This window comes from Malaclemys terrapin, chromosome 6, assembly GCF_027887155.1.
Source record: "Malaclemys terrapin pileata isolate rMalTer1 chromosome 6, rMalTer1.hap1, whole genome shotgun sequence".
Taxonomy (NCBI): Eukaryota; Metazoa; Chordata; order Testudines; family Emydidae; genus Malaclemys; species Malaclemys terrapin.
The window spans coordinates 88,318,877-88,340,204 of NC_071510.1; the positions used below are offsets into that span (position 1 = coordinate 88,318,877).

Consider the following 21,328-nt stretch of genomic DNA (forward strand, 5'->3'; position numbering starts at 1 on the left):
TGTGTGTGTGATCTTTTAATTTTTTAACTGAGTCACAAATGAGGAAACTAAATGCTTCCTATGACAGCTGTTTTATAATATCCATTGTTTATTTCTCTGAAAAGGACAAAAAGACTTGTTGTTGATGTGATACGAACACAACCAGGAGATACACTCTTAGAAATCTTAGAAACACCAGCTTCTGCACAACAGGTAAATGTTCTCCTCTTCATATAATATATCTTAATACCTTGTCCTGTATTTAAAATAGGTAACAAATTTCTCTGACCATTAACAATGGAGAAAAATATTTTTTTTTAACATAACAAATCATAAAATGAAAATACATATTTTTAAAAATTCTTCAGATCTATCAGAAAATCAGTTTTTTTTATTTTGGTTCCTTTTTTTCTTTCATGTAGATAACTTGGAATTAAAATCAGAAATTAATATGCAGTTTTAAACTTCAGAGATAGCTATTTTATTTCACGGGTCTTACTAAAAAGTCCCATTTAGATCACAGGGCTTATTCCTACTTGAAAATGTTGATCTTTTTGATTGAAGTTGTACTGTCATGTATCCATGAAATTATTTTTAACATAGTTTATGAAAGTGTCTGTAGTCTTTGATTTTTATACCATCAAATGCACCAATGTAAGTTATCTTATTACATATTTCATGAGAAAAAACTAGGATCTTAATTTCAAGCATTTTCCCATTTAGCTTCTTTGCTTATGCAATATAAACAAACAACCATGTGGGGAAACTGCCTGTCGCCTTCCTTGGTATGGGAATTGCGTGGGAATCTCTTGTCTTCTGCAGACTTCTCTCAACTGTTGCAGCGTGAAATATTTAGTGGATGCACAAGCTATATCAGTGATGTCAAGAAAAGCCAAAATGTTATATTTTAAAACAAAAAAAATGGGGGGAGGGCACTTTTAAGGACTGTGGGCCCTGATACAGAGCCTGTTGAAGTCCATAAGAGACTTTCCACTGATTTGAATGGGTTTTGGATCAGTCCGTGGGACTGCAGTTCAAACACATTTTCTATGTCCCAGCTAACAAATTTACTAATTCGTTAATAATGGATAATGTGCTGTGTCCGTAACAGATTCCATGACTTTCCATGACTTCTGCAGTGACTGGTGTGGCTGACTTCGGGGCTGCCCCAGCAGACCAGGCAGTACCTGGGCCGGCAGCACTGGCTGTGGGAGGGGGCTCAGGGCTTGGGGCAGGGATTGGGGTGCAGGGCGGTGCTTACCGGAGGGGGGGCTCCCCAGAAGTGTCTGGCATGTCCCTGCAACTCCTAGGTGGAGGCATCTGGGGGCTCTGTCCATGTTTGCAGGCGCTGCCCTCGCAGCTCTTATTGGCTGTGGTTCCCGGCCAATGGGAGCTGTGGAGCCAGAGCTTGTGGCAGGGGCAGTGCGGGGAGCCACCTTGGCCTTCACTCCCCCTAGAAGCTGCATGGACATGTAGAGCTGGGTAGGGAGCCTGTCAGCCCTGCCAATCCTCTTTCTCCCCCACCTCCTGCACCAGCGAGGGTCCTGAGCCGTGAGCTGCTGCCTGGCACCCTTCCCCCACCACCCGTGGGGGTCCTGGGCTGCGCACTTCCACCCAGCTCTCCTCTCCCAGCACCAGTGGGTGTCCCGGGCCACTCCTATGGCACCTCCGGACGCGCCCCGCCCCCCCAGCCCTCATTTTAGTTAGGGGTATATAGTACAAGTCATGGGCAGGTCACCGGCTGTGAATTTTTGTTTACTACCCATGACCTTTATTAAAAATACCCGTGATTAAAATGTAGCCTTAATAATGGACTTACTTTAAGGTGCCTTCAAGAGGCATGCTAAGAGTTTAGTCAACATGGATATAAACATAGCATTTATTTTACACAGTCTTGTTCTGAGTTCTCAGTTATCTCTTTTACATAGAGGTGAGAGCATCTGGACACTTTTTTTATATATATATTTGTTATGAACAGGTAAGCAACTGTTTTTTTCCATATTTTGTCCAGGAATCCGAGCACTTAAAAGTGGTAGAGAAACGTGCTATCTTAGATTCCAAAACTCCTGAGAAAATGAAGCACAGTCAGTCTATGCTTGAAGATGGGCAGCTACCAATAGAACAAAAAAAAAGGAAAATACAAAGAAATCTTCGCACATTGGAACAGGCTGGATTAGTGTCTTCAGCAAATAAGTACCAAGAAATCATCAATGAGATTGCTAAGGTAATTGGAATGTGCTGTTTTCTTTTAAGTTTTCTAAAAATGCACCTACCCTTTCACCATATGCACATGTACATGTGATAAACATCCTCGTACAGAATACCAAACTGAGTCACCTCAGTATGCAAATAATGATTCCATCTCAGTTTGAAAGAAATTCCTCAAAATAAGTGAGGAAATAAATTTAGTTGCTAAAATACTTAAATACATGATTGCTTGAGCTGAATAATGTACAAGGGTGTGCACTTTTCCTCTATTATCCACACTACATAAGTGATGAAGAGTAACTGACAATCTCCAATACTATGAATATTTATATGTCGCTCTTTTATTGGTATCAATAAACATACATCACAAATGGCACGTGCTAATGCGAGAGGGTAAGGTACTTTTTTCCATTTAAAATTAAACAAATTTTTCAAAGCACAATGTTTTGAGTAATCACTGGTTTCATCTTTACAGAGCTTAAAAGTTAAGAAACCAAATAAAAATAGCAGTCAGAAAAAGGATTTCCTTACATACCTTTGACATAAGATAAAATAGCTGCAGCAATGATGAAAACTCGTAAAGGAGGGTGTTTTTCTCCATTATCTCAATAAAGAGTTAAACTTGTAGCAACCAACCACCTTGACCCAAATCAGAATCCCCATTCTTGCTCGTATTGCCCTTTTAGTGTAGTTAATGTGAAAATATATTCATTTGCATTAGCTATTGTCATGAGAGAAACACTTTTTTGAAAAGGTAAAAGGTTGGTTGATTGCAAATACACATAGCCAGATACGTTTTCTAATACTGTAACTGAGGGATTGCCTCTCTCCCATGCTGCCACAGTTGTAATCAGAAGGTTGTGCTGAAGCTGCAACCTCCTTGTTACAAGAGGTGTGGTAAGGGGTATCTGGCAGGGCATCCTCTGTGAGATCCCGGAACTTGCTCCCTCCCTTTTCTGAAATAGTCCAGGTCCGATGACCTTCCAGGCCTGCCGCAGAAGACATCTGTTTACGAGGGCTTTTGAAGTAGGTGTAGGGAATGCTTCCTAGACAAATAGGTGTGAAGTTTTTTGTAGGTAGCTGGCTGAGCCCAGACTGAATTGATCATTTTAAAGTTGCTGACATTTTTTAATTGTTAATTTGTGTTAGGGCACTTTGACACTCTTTTAGTTTTGTTTTTTTTAATCAACATAATTTAATATGCAAGGCTGAGAGATGGATACTTTTAAGAGAGTAATCTAGTTTTATCCTTTGAGTATGAACTGATGCAGAACCCACTGTAGGAGTCCATGTGCCTCATGTACAGTTGGAGTCTTTGAATAGCAGCATCCTTCAGGCTCTGTGTGGACCCTGTACTACCTTGAGCTCTTATGCGGTCGCAACCCTCCCGCAGTTCCCTCTTACCACCTGTGGTAGCAAGACTGAAACCAGTGAGTGCCTCGGAAGGAAGGACCAAAATACTAGCCTTCTAGAGACAAATCCTCCAAGTTCTCTGTTGCTTCAAGCGTGGGAGGTACTAGTGTAGCACAGGGAAGGAGTGATCTTGGCATAGGTGGCATTGCGTGCCTTACAAACACACTGTTGAACTCGTCACAGTGCTGACGTACATAGTGGTAGAGGAGTAGATATCCACATCTGAGACATCCTCCACACAGAGACAACTATAGACATCATCTCCCCGGGCACTGATGTCACGTACACTATGGCACCCCCACTGGAGGAAATATATTCCTTGTTGCTGTCCCTGAGCCATTGATTCACAATGTCAAGAAGGGGGAGAACCTCACAGAAGGTGCCGGAGGTTCCCAGTGGCTCCCTATCATAGGCAAAACACGAGTGGCACTGGGTTCATCAACCTCAGCCCAGCCAACGCCTGTACAGTGTGCATGTCTCAGAGCAGATCCCCTTCTCATGTATCACAAAAGAAGAGATCTCACTTCCCAGTGGCAGCAATGGCCAGGCCTTCCATGCCAGAGACACATAACCTCCACAAACAGGTTGAGGCTACACAGGAAGAACCCCATCAACCTCTTTCTCCATCAGAAGTCATCATTGTCACTAGATGAAGCAGTAACACTAGCCACAACATTAGCACTGGACTTTGAAGTGTTGTAGGACCTTTCAATCCCAATCCCACAGACCCTGGACATCACAACATCAGTAATCTGGGAAAAGTCCCATAAACTCTGACATCCTGAACTTCTCAACCTCTACCAGGATTGGCTTCCTCATTAACAACAATATAGACTAGCTGGTGAAGGGACTTTGGTAGACCTTGGCTGCTCTTCCTGCTACATTCAAGAGGATTGAGAAAAGATACCAAGCATCATGCCAAGGTTGTGAATTCCTTATGGCTAACCTAACCCAGGGTTCCTGGTGAAACTGGTATTCTACACAAATCCAGAACTACAAAGGGCACCCCAAAAGAGGAAGACTCTAAGAAATGGAATCTGTTCAGGTGCAAGTTTTATTCCTTTGCTTCAGTACAGCTCCATATAATGAACTATCAGGCCCTATTCACAAAATATAACTGTATTACATGAAGGATGAAGTTCTTCCTAACCAAGCTCCTACAGGACAGTAGGGAGGAACTGAAAGATGACATAAAGGAAGTTGCAGGGGACCCTTGTCACATTAACATTGCAACCAGATGGCCTTGTTGCTTCATCTAGGACCCATAGAAGAGGTATCACAAGAGTTCAGGGGAAAAGGCTTCTGCTCCCCATATTTTCTTCTTCTGCAGAGGAAAGGTGGTCTTTGTCCTATCCTAGACCTGAGTAAACAGAACAAATACATCCACCGCCTCAGTTTCAGGATGGTGATGCTTGCCACGGATCTCAGGGCCATGGTCCTTCAGATCCTGGGTCTTTTCAATGTCCTAGGCCTGAAATTGAACAATGAAAAGTCAACTTTATTGCTTCTGCATTCATCAGGGCAGTCTTGGATTTGACCTCAGCCAGGCTTTCCTGCCTTATTCCAGATTTCATACTATATGGGAACTCTGTGGGCTCCTCAATGACCATCCTCAGACTTTTAAGTGATATGGCAGCATTCACATAGGTCCACCCCTAATGCCAGGCTGTACCGGAGAGATTTTCAGGCATGGCTCAAGTCAGTTTATTGCCCTCAGATTCATCATCCAGACAAGCTGGTGTGCATCCCCGACAAAGTACTGCCATAAGCCAAGACTCCCTGTGCAGGGGAGTTCTTTTCTTTCTCCCTATCCCTATCATGACTTTGGTAATGGATGGCTCAACTGTGGGTTGGGGAGTGCATCTAGGTTACACATAAATGTCTGCAAATTACATGCAGTATTCTGTGAATATTGGTAGTTCCTGATGCACATTTAGGGCAAGACTTTTCAGCGCCACCACAGCAGTGTTTTATGTGAACAAGCATGGGGGTGCCATGTCAGACAGCCTCTGTTAGGAGGCAGTCAAGTTGTGGAACTCGTGCATTCAGAACTTTGTCAATCTCAACGCATCACACCTGCCAGGCTGGCCTGGCAATTAGCCTGGGCAAGTCTTTCAATTTGAAACACTAATGGTCGCTCAACACAAGCATTCTAATTGGTGTGTTCTCTCCATACATCTGTTTGCAACTCGAAGGAACAGGAAGTATTCCTGCTTCTGTTCTAGGGTGGATCACAGCCCAGAGTCAATATCAGACGCTTTCCTGTTTCTGAGAAACAAAGAGCTCCTCTGTGCTTACCTGCCAATACCCCTTATTCCCAGGGTCATTCTCAAGCTCAATCAAGATCAGGGCAGTATTATTCTTATAACTCCAGCCTGGCTGAGACAGACATGGTATTCAAACCTCTGCAAATTGTTCACTCATAAACCTTCGTTGCCAGTAACCTGAGACCTCCTGACACACAGCCATGGGTGGATGCTGCACCCAGACTTGTAAGTGCTGCACCTTACGGCATGGTTGAATGCAGAAAAGGCACATTGCTCAGTTGCAGTCTAGAATGTGCTCCTTAATAGCAGAAAGCCATCCAAAAAAGCTATTTAGTTGAGTTAATGAAAATGTTTTTTCCATCTCAGCAGCCTCTGGTAATGTGGCCCTGACTCAGATGAAGATTTAATCAATTCTGGACTATCTTTTGCTCCTTAAGGAGTCAGGGATAGCTCTTAGCTCTATTAGGGTGTCTCTAGTGGTCATCTCAGCATTTCAGCCTCACATAGATGGAAAGACGGTCTTTGCTCACCCAATCACTACCAGGTTCCTGAATGGTGTGAATGTTTGTCAGAGCCGCAACATTTTCCTGGCTTTAAATCTGATGGTGTCTGTGCTTATGGACCCTCCTTTTGAGCCTTTACCATTGTGCTTGTTTATACACCTGGCAGCAAAGGTAATCACCTTAGCAGCCATTATCTCTTCCAGTAGGGTGGGAGATCTGAGTGCATTGGTCATGAATCCACCCTACAGTGTTCTACAAAGACAAGGTTCAGCTGAGACCACACCACAGATTCCTCTTGAAGATGGTGTCCAATTTTAAGTTGAATTAGTCTACCTGCCTACCAGGTTTCTTCCCAAAATTGCATATCCATAAGGAGGAAGAGCAGCTTCAAACCATGGACATTTGCGCATTGGTGTTTTTTGGCTAGGTAGGACAAAGCCTTTTTGGGGGTGTCTTTCCAGTTTTTCATCTTATGTGGAACGTATAAGAGGCCACCCGATGACAACTCTCACAGGCTCTCAAAAATAGATCACCAGCTGCATTACAATGTGTTGTGCTGCCAAAGGAGTAATGTCTCCTGACAAACTCTCAGTGCACTAGACCAGAGCTCGTTCGACCTCAGCAGCATTTGTGGCACATGTCCCAGTTATGGACCTCTGTAGAGCAGCAAAGTGGTCTTTTGTAGTTATACATTTGCCAGGCATAACTCAGTCTGCTGCATCACAGGAGAATGCAAATGTTGGGAAAGTGGTCCTACAGACCCTCTTCCAATGAGACTTTGTGCCCTGCCTCCTGGAGTATCAGCTTGGGAGTCGCCAATAGTATAATGGACATATGTAAGCACTCAGAAGACAAAATGGTTACTCACCTTCTCATAACTGTTGTTCTTTGAGATGTGTTGCATATGTCCATTATACAACCCACCTTCCTTCCCTGATGCTTCAGCCTTTATATCCTGGCTTTGGAGCATGAAGAGTTTAGCAGTGGGTGGGGCCTTTATGGATACTGCTGGGGAAAACACTCCAGCACCAGTGCGTGTACATCTACAGTATAATGGACCTATGCAATATATATTGAAGAACAGTGATGAGAAATCCTGCATGTTGTTAGGGGGGTAAACTAGATCAGTGGTTCTCAACCTGTGGTCCATGGACCCCTCTGCAGGCTATCTCTAAGGAATCCACAGAAAGTTATCATTACTATAGAACAGGGGTTTTCAACCTGTGGTCCGTGGGCCCCAGAGGTCTGCAGACTGGCTAAAATGCCCAAAAGGGTCTGCCCCTCCCTTCAAAAATGTTTAGGGGCCCACAAATGAAAAAATGGCCCTTGTGGCCCCTTCTAACCCTGTAATTCTATGCAAAGGTGAGTAATAGTCTTTTTTTTCAAGATGTAGTCCGTGTGGGTCCTATGACCAGCTCTCAAACTCAGCTTTGAGTCCTTAGCAACCCAGCCTTTTGCTTGTGGGGCCCTGAGGAAGATTGTGGCTGTTCTGCCCTTTATGCCCTTGCATGGGAGCATGAGGAAGCACAGAACATGTGTGGCCTCAGGCACTGCTAATCAAGACTCCAATTGTACACACAAGGGACATGCGCATCTACAGTGGGATCCACACTAACTACAACATCTTGAAGAACCACAGTTATTATAAGTAACAGTTTTTATTGTGTTTTAAAGACCTAAAAATAATCATCACATGAATAGATAAATCCTTTATATTCTGCAGTGTCCTAGAACGGAGTTAGAACTGTCAATGGCTTTTCACCCTATCCCAAATATTTGTCTGATTCTTAAAATCTGACCTATTTACTTGGTCCTCACCACTGTTTGTAAATTATATACACTGGAGTGAAGAAGCTGACTAAGTCTCTACCTGTAGCATCAGTGTATTGGAAGAAATAACATACCATTCAAAATAAAGGTTTTATAGATTTTCTTAACTAGTTTTCTTGACTTCTTTGGGTCCTCAAATAAGTCAATGGTCATTGAATAATGGTTTATTTGCTGAAACATGGACTCTCTCTTCAGCATAATAGGCAGAAATAATTATAAATGATAAAAGAAATATGCTTTTATATGCAGCTGACTAAATTGCACATAAATGGGTTAGGGATGTCATTATCCATTTGGCACAACTAAATGCTATTCTTTGTACTCATAGGATTTGTATCTGCACTTTAAAAAAACCACTTCTGGGAAATATGAGCAAGTGCAATATTATAATTCATGTTTTTCCCCAGTAAATGAGTGAGCAATAAGTTACTATTCAGTCATAGAAGTATTGAACAGATTTTGATGGTGGTTTGTGAGGAAATAACTTTATTTTAAAAATTCAAATCAATTTATTATTCAATAAAACAATTCAATTGAAAACTTTTTACCTTAGGACATCCGAAATCAAAGAAGATACCGACATCATCGAAAAGCTGAATTAGTGAAACTCCAACAGACTCTGTCTGCACTTCAATCCAAGACAGCATTTTATGAAGATCAAGTAAATTATTACAACACCTATATAAAAACCTGTTTAGACAACTTAACAAGAAAGTGAGTTGAAAGATTTCTTTTTAATGTCTAAAGAGAGTTCCAAATGCCATTGATGTAAGTGGAGGGCTTCACCTTTTAGTTGAAAATTTGAGTATAATTCACATGTAAAAAGTGAACCAGAGTTGTCACTAACTGTTGAATAACTTCACAGCGAAAAGGAGACAGTGATAATAAATTTCTTTGAAGCCTCCTTTTAAAAAGCCTTTATATTAAAAAAAAAAAAAAAAAAAAAAAAAAGTCTGACAGGTATGTTTTCAATTTATTGGTCTTAAATTGGAAAGTTTAATTGGAGTTTACCAGTGGGAGTACGCATGTGCAAGCTCCATGTGCAACATTGCATTGGGGCATCACTATTATTTTCCTTCTCACTCTGAGGCAACTTGCTTGAAGGTGGAGGGATATAGAATAGTACTAACTTTTTAAAATATTTCTTTGCTAAAATATGCTTTGTGATGCAAGTATTTGACACTTGTCTGGGATGATCTGCATAACTCACTCCTGGATTACTGCATTACTCTTGAGATAAAGCCACAACTAAGAGTACACAATGTAAAGTTTTATTGACATAAGTTGTGGGTTCTTTAAGGGAGAAGGACTTCGGGTTTTTTTGTTTTTAAAAGAGAGAAAATCTGTCACTTCTATCACTTTACATCTTACTATAAGTTAAATATAACTAGCTGCTAAAATTTAAGTTTTCAGCAGCTGAAAATCTTTACAAAAATATGTAGATTATTCAGACAAAATGTCTCCTGTTTTTTCTGTCTAATAGTAATTCCAGTAATGCTCAGATCTGTTCCTTTTCTTTTTTCCTCCAGTTTGTTTCTTTCTATTGTTAAATTTTTATTTTTTTATGTGAAAGTTGGTTACAGTTAACGAGAGCCTTCAGAAGAACACACAGGAGTGAAGGAAGAACTAAACTCTTTGTTAGCCGTTCCTTTGCTAAGAACTATGGAGAAGAGGAAAGAAATAAGTCTGAAGGAGAAATGTGTTTGGTGGTGGATTAACCACAAACTTTTCTCTTCTACAGAAATTCTCGGAGGTCAATTAAATTAGATGGAAAAGTAGAAGAGAAGGGAAGCAAAAAACTTAAGCACACATCACTAAAGTACACAGCAGCAAGACTACATGAAAAAGGTGTCATTCTAGAAATTGAAGATCTTCAAACCAACCAGTGAGTATGATGTTAAACCTGCTCAGAACCAAGGAAATTGACAACTCTTTAACTAATCATTGTTTTGGTAAAAGTTCAGAAATGTCAGCATTCTTCTTTCCTCACATTACTGTAGAGATTTTTATACATTAGGAAGGGAAATTACAGTTGCATATCCTAATTAACTTTCTCCCCGTTGTCTTTGTAGTTTGCTACTTAATTACTTTCTTTTTTAAGAATAGGCACCATATTATTGCAACATTATAGCAAACTTCTAGATGTTCCATTTAAAGTAATTTAATAAGTGCTGATACAGCTGACTTGCTGAGCAGCTATTGCCTTTTCATCCACTGAGTAATCACTTTAATAAACTTTTGAGTAAAGCAGGCATTATGCTGAAATTGCCATTAGTGAAAATAATTCAGTTTTGAAGCTTCTGAATCCTGACTTCTCCCTCCTCCTGAGACACTTGGGCTTCAGCTCTCTTCCTGCAAATACCAGAGAGAGGTCACACGTGACTTCTCTGTGCTTCCTTCCACCCTTGTCCCAGATTCTCTGCTTTTGGCAGTGCAAACAGAATTGGTTGTTGAAGTCTTCTGCATTATCCAATATCCTAGGTTTCATAACTCTGGGACACCTGCAAGCAAAATATCTCCCTTTTCTCTCATGCTTTCTCCCTTAGAGGACCAAAAAATTTTCAGGGTGCTTTTTGTCATTCCCGCCCTCCAAAACAGGACAACCTGCGGAGTTCTATCATACTGAACAAACTGAAAATCAAGGAGTGCTTCATGTGTGAGGAGACCTTTTTCAGAAGCTATAGAAAAGACAGCTCTGTCACACTTTTCAAAGGTTCATGGACCTTTGTTCTTCTAAAGAAAACTATGCAGCATTTCAATGACATGTTGAGGTCCCTGCATTCTTCTTCACACACTAGTCAAGACTCCTCTAGAGACATTTCAGCAAGGATGGGTCAGTTCACATTGGTGGTGAGGCTTGTTAGAGCCCCCATGGTACTAATCAGGGATTCTTTGATGGAAATTGAGGGGGGCTCATTAATTTAACACCTCTCACAATCAACTGGTCCGGTCTATTTAAAAAAAAAAATTCCAGAGTTCCTTCCCATTCACTTAAGTGAGTTATTGTCAAGAGCAAGGAGTCTGGCATATTTTCCAACTAGCCTTCTTTAAAGAGGAGAATCCAGTCCCTTAGGAGGATGCTTCTTTGCATTTCCTTTCCAATAACCTATTCAAGGATGAGAAGCGCAAAAGCTCAACCCTCCCTCCTTCCCTTCACATGAGCTACACCTCAAAAGCCCCAAGTGCAATGGGAGAGTGGGCCCCCAATCCGAATGAAACTTCATTCCCAAAGGCAAAATGAATATATATATATTTTTAAAGAAGCCAAACACCAGAAAATACAAAGGACAGAGTACCCTAGATCTTCATCTTCCATGAGCTCCAGTTTCTCTTCCAAAGAAGGAGCTTTGTTTGGAGAACTCCTGGCTTTGTGAAAAACCCAAACTTAAAGCAGCATGAGAAGTTCTTTCCTTCAGGCATGTTTGAAACCATGGAGAGGAAGGTTGAAGACACCATCAAGATGTAGCCAGAGAAAGCCTTACTAAGCTAAAACTAAGGACAGCTATTACTCATCCAAAACAGAGAACTTTCCATCTCCCTACTACGTTGCTCCAGTGAAGTAATTGGGGAAAGAGTGGCAAACACCCAACAAAAGGGGAAAAGGCTATTTAAGTCCTGAAATTCTACCTGGTTCTAGCACCTTAACAGTGTTTTCTAGCTCCCCTGAGGCTGATGTAGCAGTAATATCCCTGGCAAAGGACATGGTGTCTTAGCTTCTCTTCCTAAGGGAAGGATATCTTATCAAATGCCCTGGTAGATGGAAAGATAGAGGCCACTCTCAGAAGGGACTTCAAAGACTCATGCGTTTTCAGAGCCTCACTGATAGCCACCTGATACGCTAGGACCCAAGTGTCCTGGTACATAAAGCTAAAAAGACCTTTTCCCTAAAGATGAAATGTGTTCTTGGCTCTACTTCATATTACACATACTAAGTTAAAGATCAGCAGTAGTCCAAGCTGCTTGGGCTCTTAAAAAGCTGAACAGATCAGAGACGAGAGATCAGTTCAGGAAGGGGACACTAACAGGGACAGAGGGAGGTAAAGGGCAGTGGGCACAATTTCGTTAAGCAGTTAGATTTGTATGGGATCCTGGAGAGAGACTGAGGTTTTGAGACAGAAGCTTCTGGGGACAGAGGAACGGGACTCTACAATACAGGTTGCTGCCTGTGTGCCATTTGTTACCTCTTCCCTTTAAGGAAACAGAACTTGTGTGTACATTTTGTAAATAAATTACCCTATAGCCATGTCTACACTGCAGACTTCGGCTGGCATAGCATTGTTAGTCAGGGGTGTGTGATCCCTTACTGATGCAGCTATGCTAGCAGAAGCCCCTATTGTAGAAGCAGTTGTACTACCAAAACTGTTCCTTTACTGGTATGCTTGTTCTACTTATGGGAGGTGGTTTTAGTATACGAGTACAAAGCACAGCTTTGCCAGGGTTCCTGAATTCACACCAGGAGCACTCTGCTGGTATCATATGCTTGTATTCCTATACTGTAAAGCACAGAGTGTAAATATAGCCTAAGAAAATACCCAACTCTGCGCTACTGATTTCTGTTCCAAACCAGAAACTGCCCTGCAGTCTCCTAGATTCTGCTACTGTTGGGCACAGGCGCAGTAGTAATACCTATGGTTTCAAATTATGTACTTGTCATGAGTGCATACTGTGTTTAGGAAAATACTAGTGCTTTTAGTACAAATCTTGTTTTCATGGCTTTCTCTATTGTTTCTTGATCATGTGAAATTGTGTGGCATACATTTATACATCCAATTTTTTTTTAAGGTTTAAAAATGTTATGTTTGATATCACACCTGGTGAAGAAATGGGTGACTTTGAAATCAAAGCAAAATTCTTGGGTGTTCAGATGGAAAAAGTGGAACTCCATTTCCAGGTAGAGTTTAAATTTGCTTTATTGGACCTAAATAAACTTGTATTTAAGCTAAAAATCTACCCTTTCTGATTTTTCATTAACTATTGGAGCAGTATAGTATAATGGGTGGAATGTAACAGTGTTACTGAGGTAGGATATTAAGATCAGGCTGAGATTGGGTATGCAGAGGGGGATAATTTTAGTTTATATGTATGACAGTACAGTAAGTGTGTCAAAAATTAGTTACTAAATGTCACTTCAGCTGTGAAGCATCTAGAGCTTGAGGCTCTAGACTTGTAAATAAATACCACAATTGTTTTTATTTTTCAAATTGGGAATCCTAAAGTGTGAACCCAAGCCAAGGCTAACTTTTTTTTTCTTAACTGTAGGATTTGCTTCAGATGCAGTATGAAGGTGTAGCTGTAATGAAAATGTTTGATAAAGCTAAAGTGAATGTAAACCTGCTCATATTCCTGTTGAACAAGAAATTCTATGGCAAATGAAGATGGCAGATATTGTGGACTCTGCATCAAATCAGTAGGAATGTCTGTTCAGTATTTTTGCTTTTAAACATTTGTTTGCGGTTGCTATCATTGGACATTGTTTTTGATGTCAAAAAAAGACCAAACTGTTCAGAAGAATATACTTAGGTGCCTTTTTCATCATTTGATACTGCAGTAGTAAATTAGAAAATAGATTAATTTAAACATTTCCAGATTTCACTGTGGTGTTGGAACTTTGATTGGAAAGTATGTCATTATTTAGTGACACTCAGCTATTTCGGGGCCAGAGGGGAGGGCTGGTTTTTAAAGTAGGCAGAAAATAAATTTAGTTCAATGACATAAATATAGACACTTCTTCCTATGAAAACATTTATATTTTTAAATGATCCAAGTTACATAATATAGTTATTAGACTTTTGAAGTATTCTCTGAAAGAAATCCTAATTTGTTTCTAAGGGATATTTTTGGCAAATAGTTAAATGCTAAGCCTGTTTTTTGGCAGTTGTCAATTGTAAAGCAAACACCTGTGCAATTTGAAATAAAATTTTGTAGGTAATTATAAAGTTACAATAACATTTACTTGTACAAAATATATTTTGTGATTTATTCCTACTAAATAAAAATGCACTACTGTCTCGGGTAAGTAAAACTTTCTACTCACAGCCTTTTAATTTAAGGGGCAAGCTGAATATTGATCGGTAGGTTTTGGGGTTTTTTTTAATTACTTGAGGTATTTGAATACTTAAGTTGCGCCTGTCTGTCTTTTGTACGAAAATAAATAAAATCAGTAAATAAATGCAATAAAATCAGTTTTTAAATGTATTCTTTGGAGATTGTTCTATGTAAAATAAATGTTACTTAATTATGCTGGTTTGGTTTCTAAATCATTTTCACCCTTTATTACTGTAACAGTCCACATGGTGAGAGGGAATTCTGTGGCCCAACTTCTCTCCCCATTCATTACTCATGGGCTAATACCCTCCACCTGTGGCATTTGGAAGTTGTTGTTGCTGGAGCCTCTAGGACTAAACTCTGCCCTTCAGTTCAGGCAACCAGATTTTCTGCCTCTGGCAGTGAAACCAGTTTGACAGTTCAGTTTCTCCCAATCGTTTTGATTTTAAAAGCTTTTATCGTTATTCGTTTTTGTGTAGTGGCAACTTCGCCTCCTTCTCCCCTGGATCAGGTAAATAGCAGTGTTGTGGCTTCAACCACCTGGATCTGCCACTACAGCCACTCCCTGCAGGACTACTGTCCCCCACTCCGGTATAGCAGATCTATCCTGCAAATACCTGGCTTAAATCTAGACAATGTTCCCTACGTGAGGCTCTAAGAGGGTGAATTATGCCCTGCCTGTTCCCAGCCAGCTAACCCTTGCACTGCCAGGATACGAAGCTCAGAGTCAAACCAGCATATTGGGTTCCCAGCCTGCCCCAAGGAGCCTTAGTGTCAATGCAGAAAAATCTGATCAGGAGTTCCTGAGCTTTCAAGGAAAGAGTCTAAGGATGAGGAGGAAGCTATCCAGCTTGCTCAGGGAGTAAATCCTGCAACAGACCTAGGTGGAGAGGGGAGGAGCCCTGAAAGGATCCAGAGTTGTCATTCCTATCACCATTTCCTCCCCACATCAACATACTGAAGTGGGTCCTCTACTTGCTTACTTGTTTGATGGCTTTGTTTACCTTGCATGTAAATATCCTTTTCATTGACTTTGGTCTTGTTTAATTTTCACTGGAGACATAGTCAACCTGGCAAAATTCTCTAGTATAGGCTGGGCTTAGGCACTGCCTGCCAAACACATTTTAGGAACATATTTCCAGCACCTGTCTATAATCTTTATACACTGCCAGTACATACAGCACGCAATAATATTAATACCAGCATCTTACCAATTTGTATACATCTTATATGACAACTGTTAGCTACAAATACTGACAACAGTGAGTTTGGGTGATGTGTGTGTCAGGCCTAATGAAAAGTATGGTATGATATGCCCTCTACCAGTTAGCATTGATGGGCTTCCCATGTCACACAAGGGTACCCATGAAGGGATTATTACTCTGGCAGAGGGAGAAATCTGGAGCAGAAGCTTCCCAAGGAAATCAAGATGAATTTTCCTCAAAATCAACAAAATCCTCAGCATGACACAGACAAAAAGAGCATTTGTGTATGAGAGTTCACAACTCCTGTACAAGACTTCTTCTGGTCTAGCCTCCGCACCTAGAACTGTGAGTGTCTGGTTGCATGTTGTGCACCTATAACCATGTACATACAACATGCCAATCATACCCCTTCTGGAGAAACAGACACATTCATAAATACAGGTGCTGGAAAAGATACATCGCCACCAGTTCTTCAGAATAAAGAGGAGCTTTTGATCTCAATGCAACCATAGCAGTAAAGATTTGCAAAGACCCAAAACTTCATTGCATCAATTATTTCCTATGGGGTCATCAGTAACCAATTATTTACAATGTCTAGAATTGCTGGTGCTATGCATCAGATTCAGACCCTGAGTGGCTGAAATTTCTTCTGATGACATAAGATCATGCACTTGACACAATGCAAAATTAGTTGTCATTCTCATATAACATTCAACTGCCCCTTTGTGGGCAGGTAAGTACAAACAACATATTGAAAGCCAGCCCAACTTTCACGCTAGACCCTTGCATGCTCACTATGGATGCAAGCATCCTTGGAAGACAAATTTCCAAAATCTCTCTGTACACATCCTTTTAGTTCATTTCAATACCTCTATCAGGGAAAACAAGCAAAACCCGCAAACGTGGTCAAAGGGGATTGAACTAGTTGTCCATGTAATCCAGTATCCTCTCTGTGACTGTGAATAGTACCAGTTGCAGCAGTAGAAGGTACAAGAAATCATGTAGTGGGCAGTTACAGTACTCACGGAGGAAGTCTTCTAAAAATTCAAATCAATTTATTATTCAATAAAACAATTCAATTGAAAACTTTTTACCTTAGGACATCCGAAATCAAAGAAGATACCGACATCATCGAAAAGTTGAATTAGTGAAACTCCAACAGACTCTGTCTGCACTTCAATCCAAGACAGCATTTTATGAAGATCAAGTAAATTATTACAACACCTATATAAAAACCTGTTTAGACAACTTAACAAGAAAGTGAGTTGAAAGATTTCTTTTTAATGTGTAAAGAGAGTTCCAAATGCCATTGATGTAAGTGGAGGGCTTCACCTTTTAGTTGAAAATTTGAGTATAATTCACATGTAAAAAGTGAACCAGAGTTGTCACTAACTGTTGAATAACTAAATATATATATATAAATATAACTAAAGATTTATAAACTAGGGAAAACAAATAAGTTATTTACAGGTTAAAGCAGGCAACATATATACACACATGAGTTACAGCCTATGGTTCCAAAAGGTGCCAGAGAGATGTAGTAATCCATCAACACTGAATGTCTTTTAGGGCTAACCTAGGTTGATCCTGGGGATCTCTGCTTTTATTTCCTAGCTCCAGCCCTGTGACAGTCCAAAAAGCAAAGAGAGGAAGAATATTCATCCACAATTCAAACTGATGGGATGCGCTTTCTTGCATGTAGCACCTTCAGGGGTGTAAGAGTCTTTGCATCACGATGTTTCACAATGTTCCATTTAGTCTTGACAGTCCTCCTTGATGGGCAGGGGAACCAGTCCTTCCTGGGTTAACAGGTTCAGAGCAGGCATTTTTACAGTTATAAAGCAAAACTTTATAGCTCGGGATACAGACTTTAAAAGTAAGTTTCATGCATGTGTAACACTGACAGACACTGATCATCGGAATTGAACCTGGGACCTCTGGAAATTAAAGCATGAGCCTCTACCGCATGAGCTAAAAGCCAACTGGCTGTTAGCTAAGGATGTAAAGCAGACTCATTTTATCTCTCTCTCTCTCTCTCTCTCTCTCTGTGGTCTTGGTGCCACTAGATGGGGGACAACACCACACCCAGAAGGTGTGTGGATTACACATGCAGCAACTTACAAGCATTTTTTTAGAGTCTAAACACTTCCATATAATAACACCTGCCTTGAACAATACTAACGTACAGGTGACCTGGTCTGGTTTCCAGCTATAAATTTGTCAGTGCTCAGCTAATGCCTACATCTTTGGCAAGAGCTGGCAGCTGGTCTACCAGTGTCACGCTGACTACTTTATATAACGAGTCTTGGTGGTGCAGTTGACATACAGCAGGGGTGGGGAACCTTTTTTCTATCCGGGGCCACTGACCTACAGAAAAAAAATCAGTCACGGGCCCCATACAGCTCCACGGGGAAGAGCAGAGGCTCAGGGCTTCCCCATGGCTCTGAGGTGGGGCCAGAAATGAGGGGTTCAGGGTGCGGGACCGGGCTCTGGGCTGGATCAGGGGGTTGGGGTCTGAGAGGGAGTTAGGGTGCAGGGGGGTTTGAAGTGAGGCAGGTGGTTGTGGTGCAGGTAGGGGTGCAGGGCCTGGGAGGGAGTTAGGGTGCAGCAGGGGTTCCGACCTGGGATGGGGTTTGGGGTGTGGGCCCCGGCCAGGTGGCGCTTACCTGAGGCAGCTCCCAGTCAGCAGTGCAGCGGGGCTAAGGCAGGCTCCTTGACTGCCCTGGCTCCGTGCCGCTCCTGGAAGTGGCCAGCATGTCTGGCCCTGAGGCGGAGGGGCGGCCAGGGGGTACAAGGTTCCCTGCCAATGGGAGCTGCGGAGCCGGCGCTGGAGGCAGGGGTAGCATGCAGAACTTCTCTGATCACCCCTCTGCCCGGGAGTTGCCGGGGGGGGGGGGGCAGGGGGCAGCGCCCAGGCTTGGGCCTTCCAGTCCGCAGGACAGAGACTTGCCGCAAGCCAGATTACATTAAGCAGTGGGCTGGATCCAGCCCGCAGGCCGGAGGTTGTCCACCCCTGACATACACTGTTATTACATATGATTTAAAAATCAAATGGATAAATTTCAGTACTATAAAGTACACCACCATCACTTCTAGTTTTTCCTGTTAGTGTGTAAATCCCAGCTTTGACCTACCCGGTCTCTACAAACAAAATATTTCACAATATTTACTGTACACTTTTTCATAAGATTTAAATGCTTTGTTCTGACTTCCTGTTAACTTATTTACACCTACAAGTTAGAACATTTATAATGCTGACTTAATCCATAGTGTATTAATGTTCAGGAGAAACCACGTGATGGAGACTGAGTGAAATCCTGGCCTTTCTTAAGTCAATGGCAAAATTCCCATTGATTTAAATGGGGCCTAAAGACTATTCTACATAAATGTCTAAATCTAACTTAAAATGATAGATTTCAAATTGTTATGAGATTTTTTTATGTAACTTTCATTTAATGTATACAGAATTCACCCAAACAAGCCCTTGTTGCTTGGATCTCTGAAGGAGACTAGATGAATCACTACACAATTGACTACAAGGAACAACTTTGCACTGCCTGGTGGATGGCACTAGCAGTCCTAAAAAGTGTAGTCCACTTCTAATATCTAATTATATATTTAACAGTTTAGAGTTTCCTCATCCTTTAAGTGAAGCACTCAATTCAAACAGAATTTCTTGGTCATTGGAAAATTAAATCAATTCAAGTTGAACAATCTGTTGCTTTTAGTTTCCCAAAACTAAAAATAATTATAAAAATTGACTGAGAGCAAAAATTTTAACCAGAAGTGTGGGGGAAAAGTGGAAGTTGTTTAGGAACACTTGATATTCAAAAGGCCATAACTCTTCAGTCACAAGAGTGCTCCTATGGCTATTTAAAAATAGAATAAAAAATAATCTTGGCTAAAAGGGAAGGTGAAAACAGCAATTATATATAAGTGGGGAAGGGGAGGTTGATGGCATTGACTATAATGTAGAAATTAAGAAGTGTAGACAACTGAAAAGGGAGGCTAAAGATATTGATAAAATATCTATGGTCAGTCAGGTTAGGGAATTTCTTAATACATTGAGAACAAAAAGAAATCCCTACACTGGGATAAGTCAGTTACTAAATGGAGATGGTAAAATTGTCAGTGCAGAAGTCTGCAATATCTGTTCTAGATTTGGAACAAAGCTGGATGATAGACGAGTCTCATGACAATGAAATATTTTTTATTAAGGCAATAATTAAGGACATTAAACAAAACTACAGTAACAGGCTTTTAAAACAGCAATCTGAATACTTGCACCAAGGAGTTCTAGAGGAGTTGACTAAAGATTTCTCTGGACAGTTAATGTATAATAAATAAACTGGGGAACTTCCAGCGCACTGATGAGCCAATGTTTTAAAGGGAAAACAGGCTAACTTGGAAAATATATACACTAGTTAGCCTGTCATTGGTCCCAAGCAAAATAATGGAATGGCTGATATCGGACTCTATCAAAGAATTAAAGGACAGTATATAGTTAACACAAGTCAACATGGTTTTATAGAAAATGGCTCTTGTCAAACTAGATATTTTTCAAGACTACAAATCTGGTTGATAAAGGTAACTATGTAGTTGGTTTTCTATAAGGTATTTAACTTAATACCACATTATATTATCACTTACATAGCATTATGCAAAATCAGTATGATTCATTCAAGGAATTAAAAACAGGCTGATAAATTCCAAAACATAAGTAATGGGAAATAATCAATGAAGGCTCTTTCCAGTGAAGTCCTTTAAGGCCATTCAATATTTTTATCTATGACCCAAAATAAAATTATAAAATATTGCTGATAAAGTCTGACACACTGGTTGGTGGCATGGTAAGTAATGATGTGGATCATTTTATAATGTTGATGCAATCAAACATTCATTTTAAGATGGTGAAATGCAAAGTTATGCATCTAGTTACAAAGAATGTAGGACATTCTTATCAAATGGGGGATTGCCCCCATAAGTTGTGACTCTGAAAAGGACTTGGAGGTAATAGCTCTTTTTGCTACAGTGCAGTTGATTAACACAATCTTTGGATGTATAAAACAGAGTATCAAGTAGGAGGAGGGAAATATTCCCTCTGTAAGGCATAAGTGATACCTCTACTGGAGGACTGTTTATTTTTAATGTCCACACTTCAAATAATTTTGTAAATTCCTCCAACTTTTTTTTTTTTTTAAGGTTTGGAAAACTCCTAAACAGCCATGGAGAGATCAATTTCTGTAATTTATCAAAAAGAAAATGTAAGAGGCTACCTGATCAATCTATAAGTACCTACATTGGCAGAAATTACCTGATTTCGGGGAATTCTTTGAACTTGCAGACCGACATCATGAGATCTAGTTGTTGGAAGACAAAGTTTTTAAAAAATTCAAATGGCAAACAAGATGTAACTTTTTGTCAGGAAGGGTAATTAACCATTGGAACAAATTACCAAGGGAAGTGGCTAATACATCACTTGGGAGTATTTAAGATTGGATGTCTTTCTGAAAGATGCTGTAGCTCAGTCACAAGTTTTTGCATCTGATGTGGGTCATTTACGTTGCAAAGATGAATAATTTTCTCAATTGCAGGAATTACCGGGTGAAATTCTATGGCCTGTGTTATGTAGGAGGTTAGAAGATTATCAAGGCAGATCCTTCTAGCCTTAAAATCGATGACTTCTTGTTTTCTGGAAGGACTGTGAGACTCAGAGGCAGGTGGCCAGCAATAGGAGCAGATTTCAACTGGGTTAGAGGCAGAGTAATCATAGCTGCATGGGTATGGCATTGAGGATGCTTTAGCCACAGCTATTGCTGGTGGCTTACCATGGAAAGCTGGCTGGATCACCTACACCTCTAGCTAATGTGCTTAGATT

At 40.6% G+C, this 21,328-nt stretch overlaps 1 protein-coding gene across 2 annotated transcripts in view; it reads left to right on the forward strand.

Moving 5' to 3' along the window:
- The window catches only part of IQGAP2 (IQ motif containing GTPase activating protein 2), a 236,203-nt gene extending 221,765 nt beyond the window's left edge, over positions 1-14,438 (forward strand). For both annotated transcript variants that reach the window (XM_054031558.1, XM_054031559.1), the window contains 6 exons: positions 105-192; positions 1,991-2,203; positions 8,754-8,914; positions 9,942-10,085; positions 12,983-13,091; positions 13,460-14,438. In XM_054031558.1, the coding sequence (XP_053887533.1) occupies positions 105-192; positions 1,991-2,203; positions 8,754-8,914; positions 9,942-10,085; positions 12,983-13,091; positions 13,460-13,573 (829 nt within the window). In that variant the 3' untranslated portion in view covers positions 13,574-14,438. The remainder of the gene's footprint in view (positions 1-104; positions 193-1,990; positions 2,204-8,753; positions 8,915-9,941; positions 10,086-12,982; positions 13,092-13,459) is intronic.
- The last annotated feature ends 6,890 nt before the right edge of the window (positions 14,439-21,328 follow it).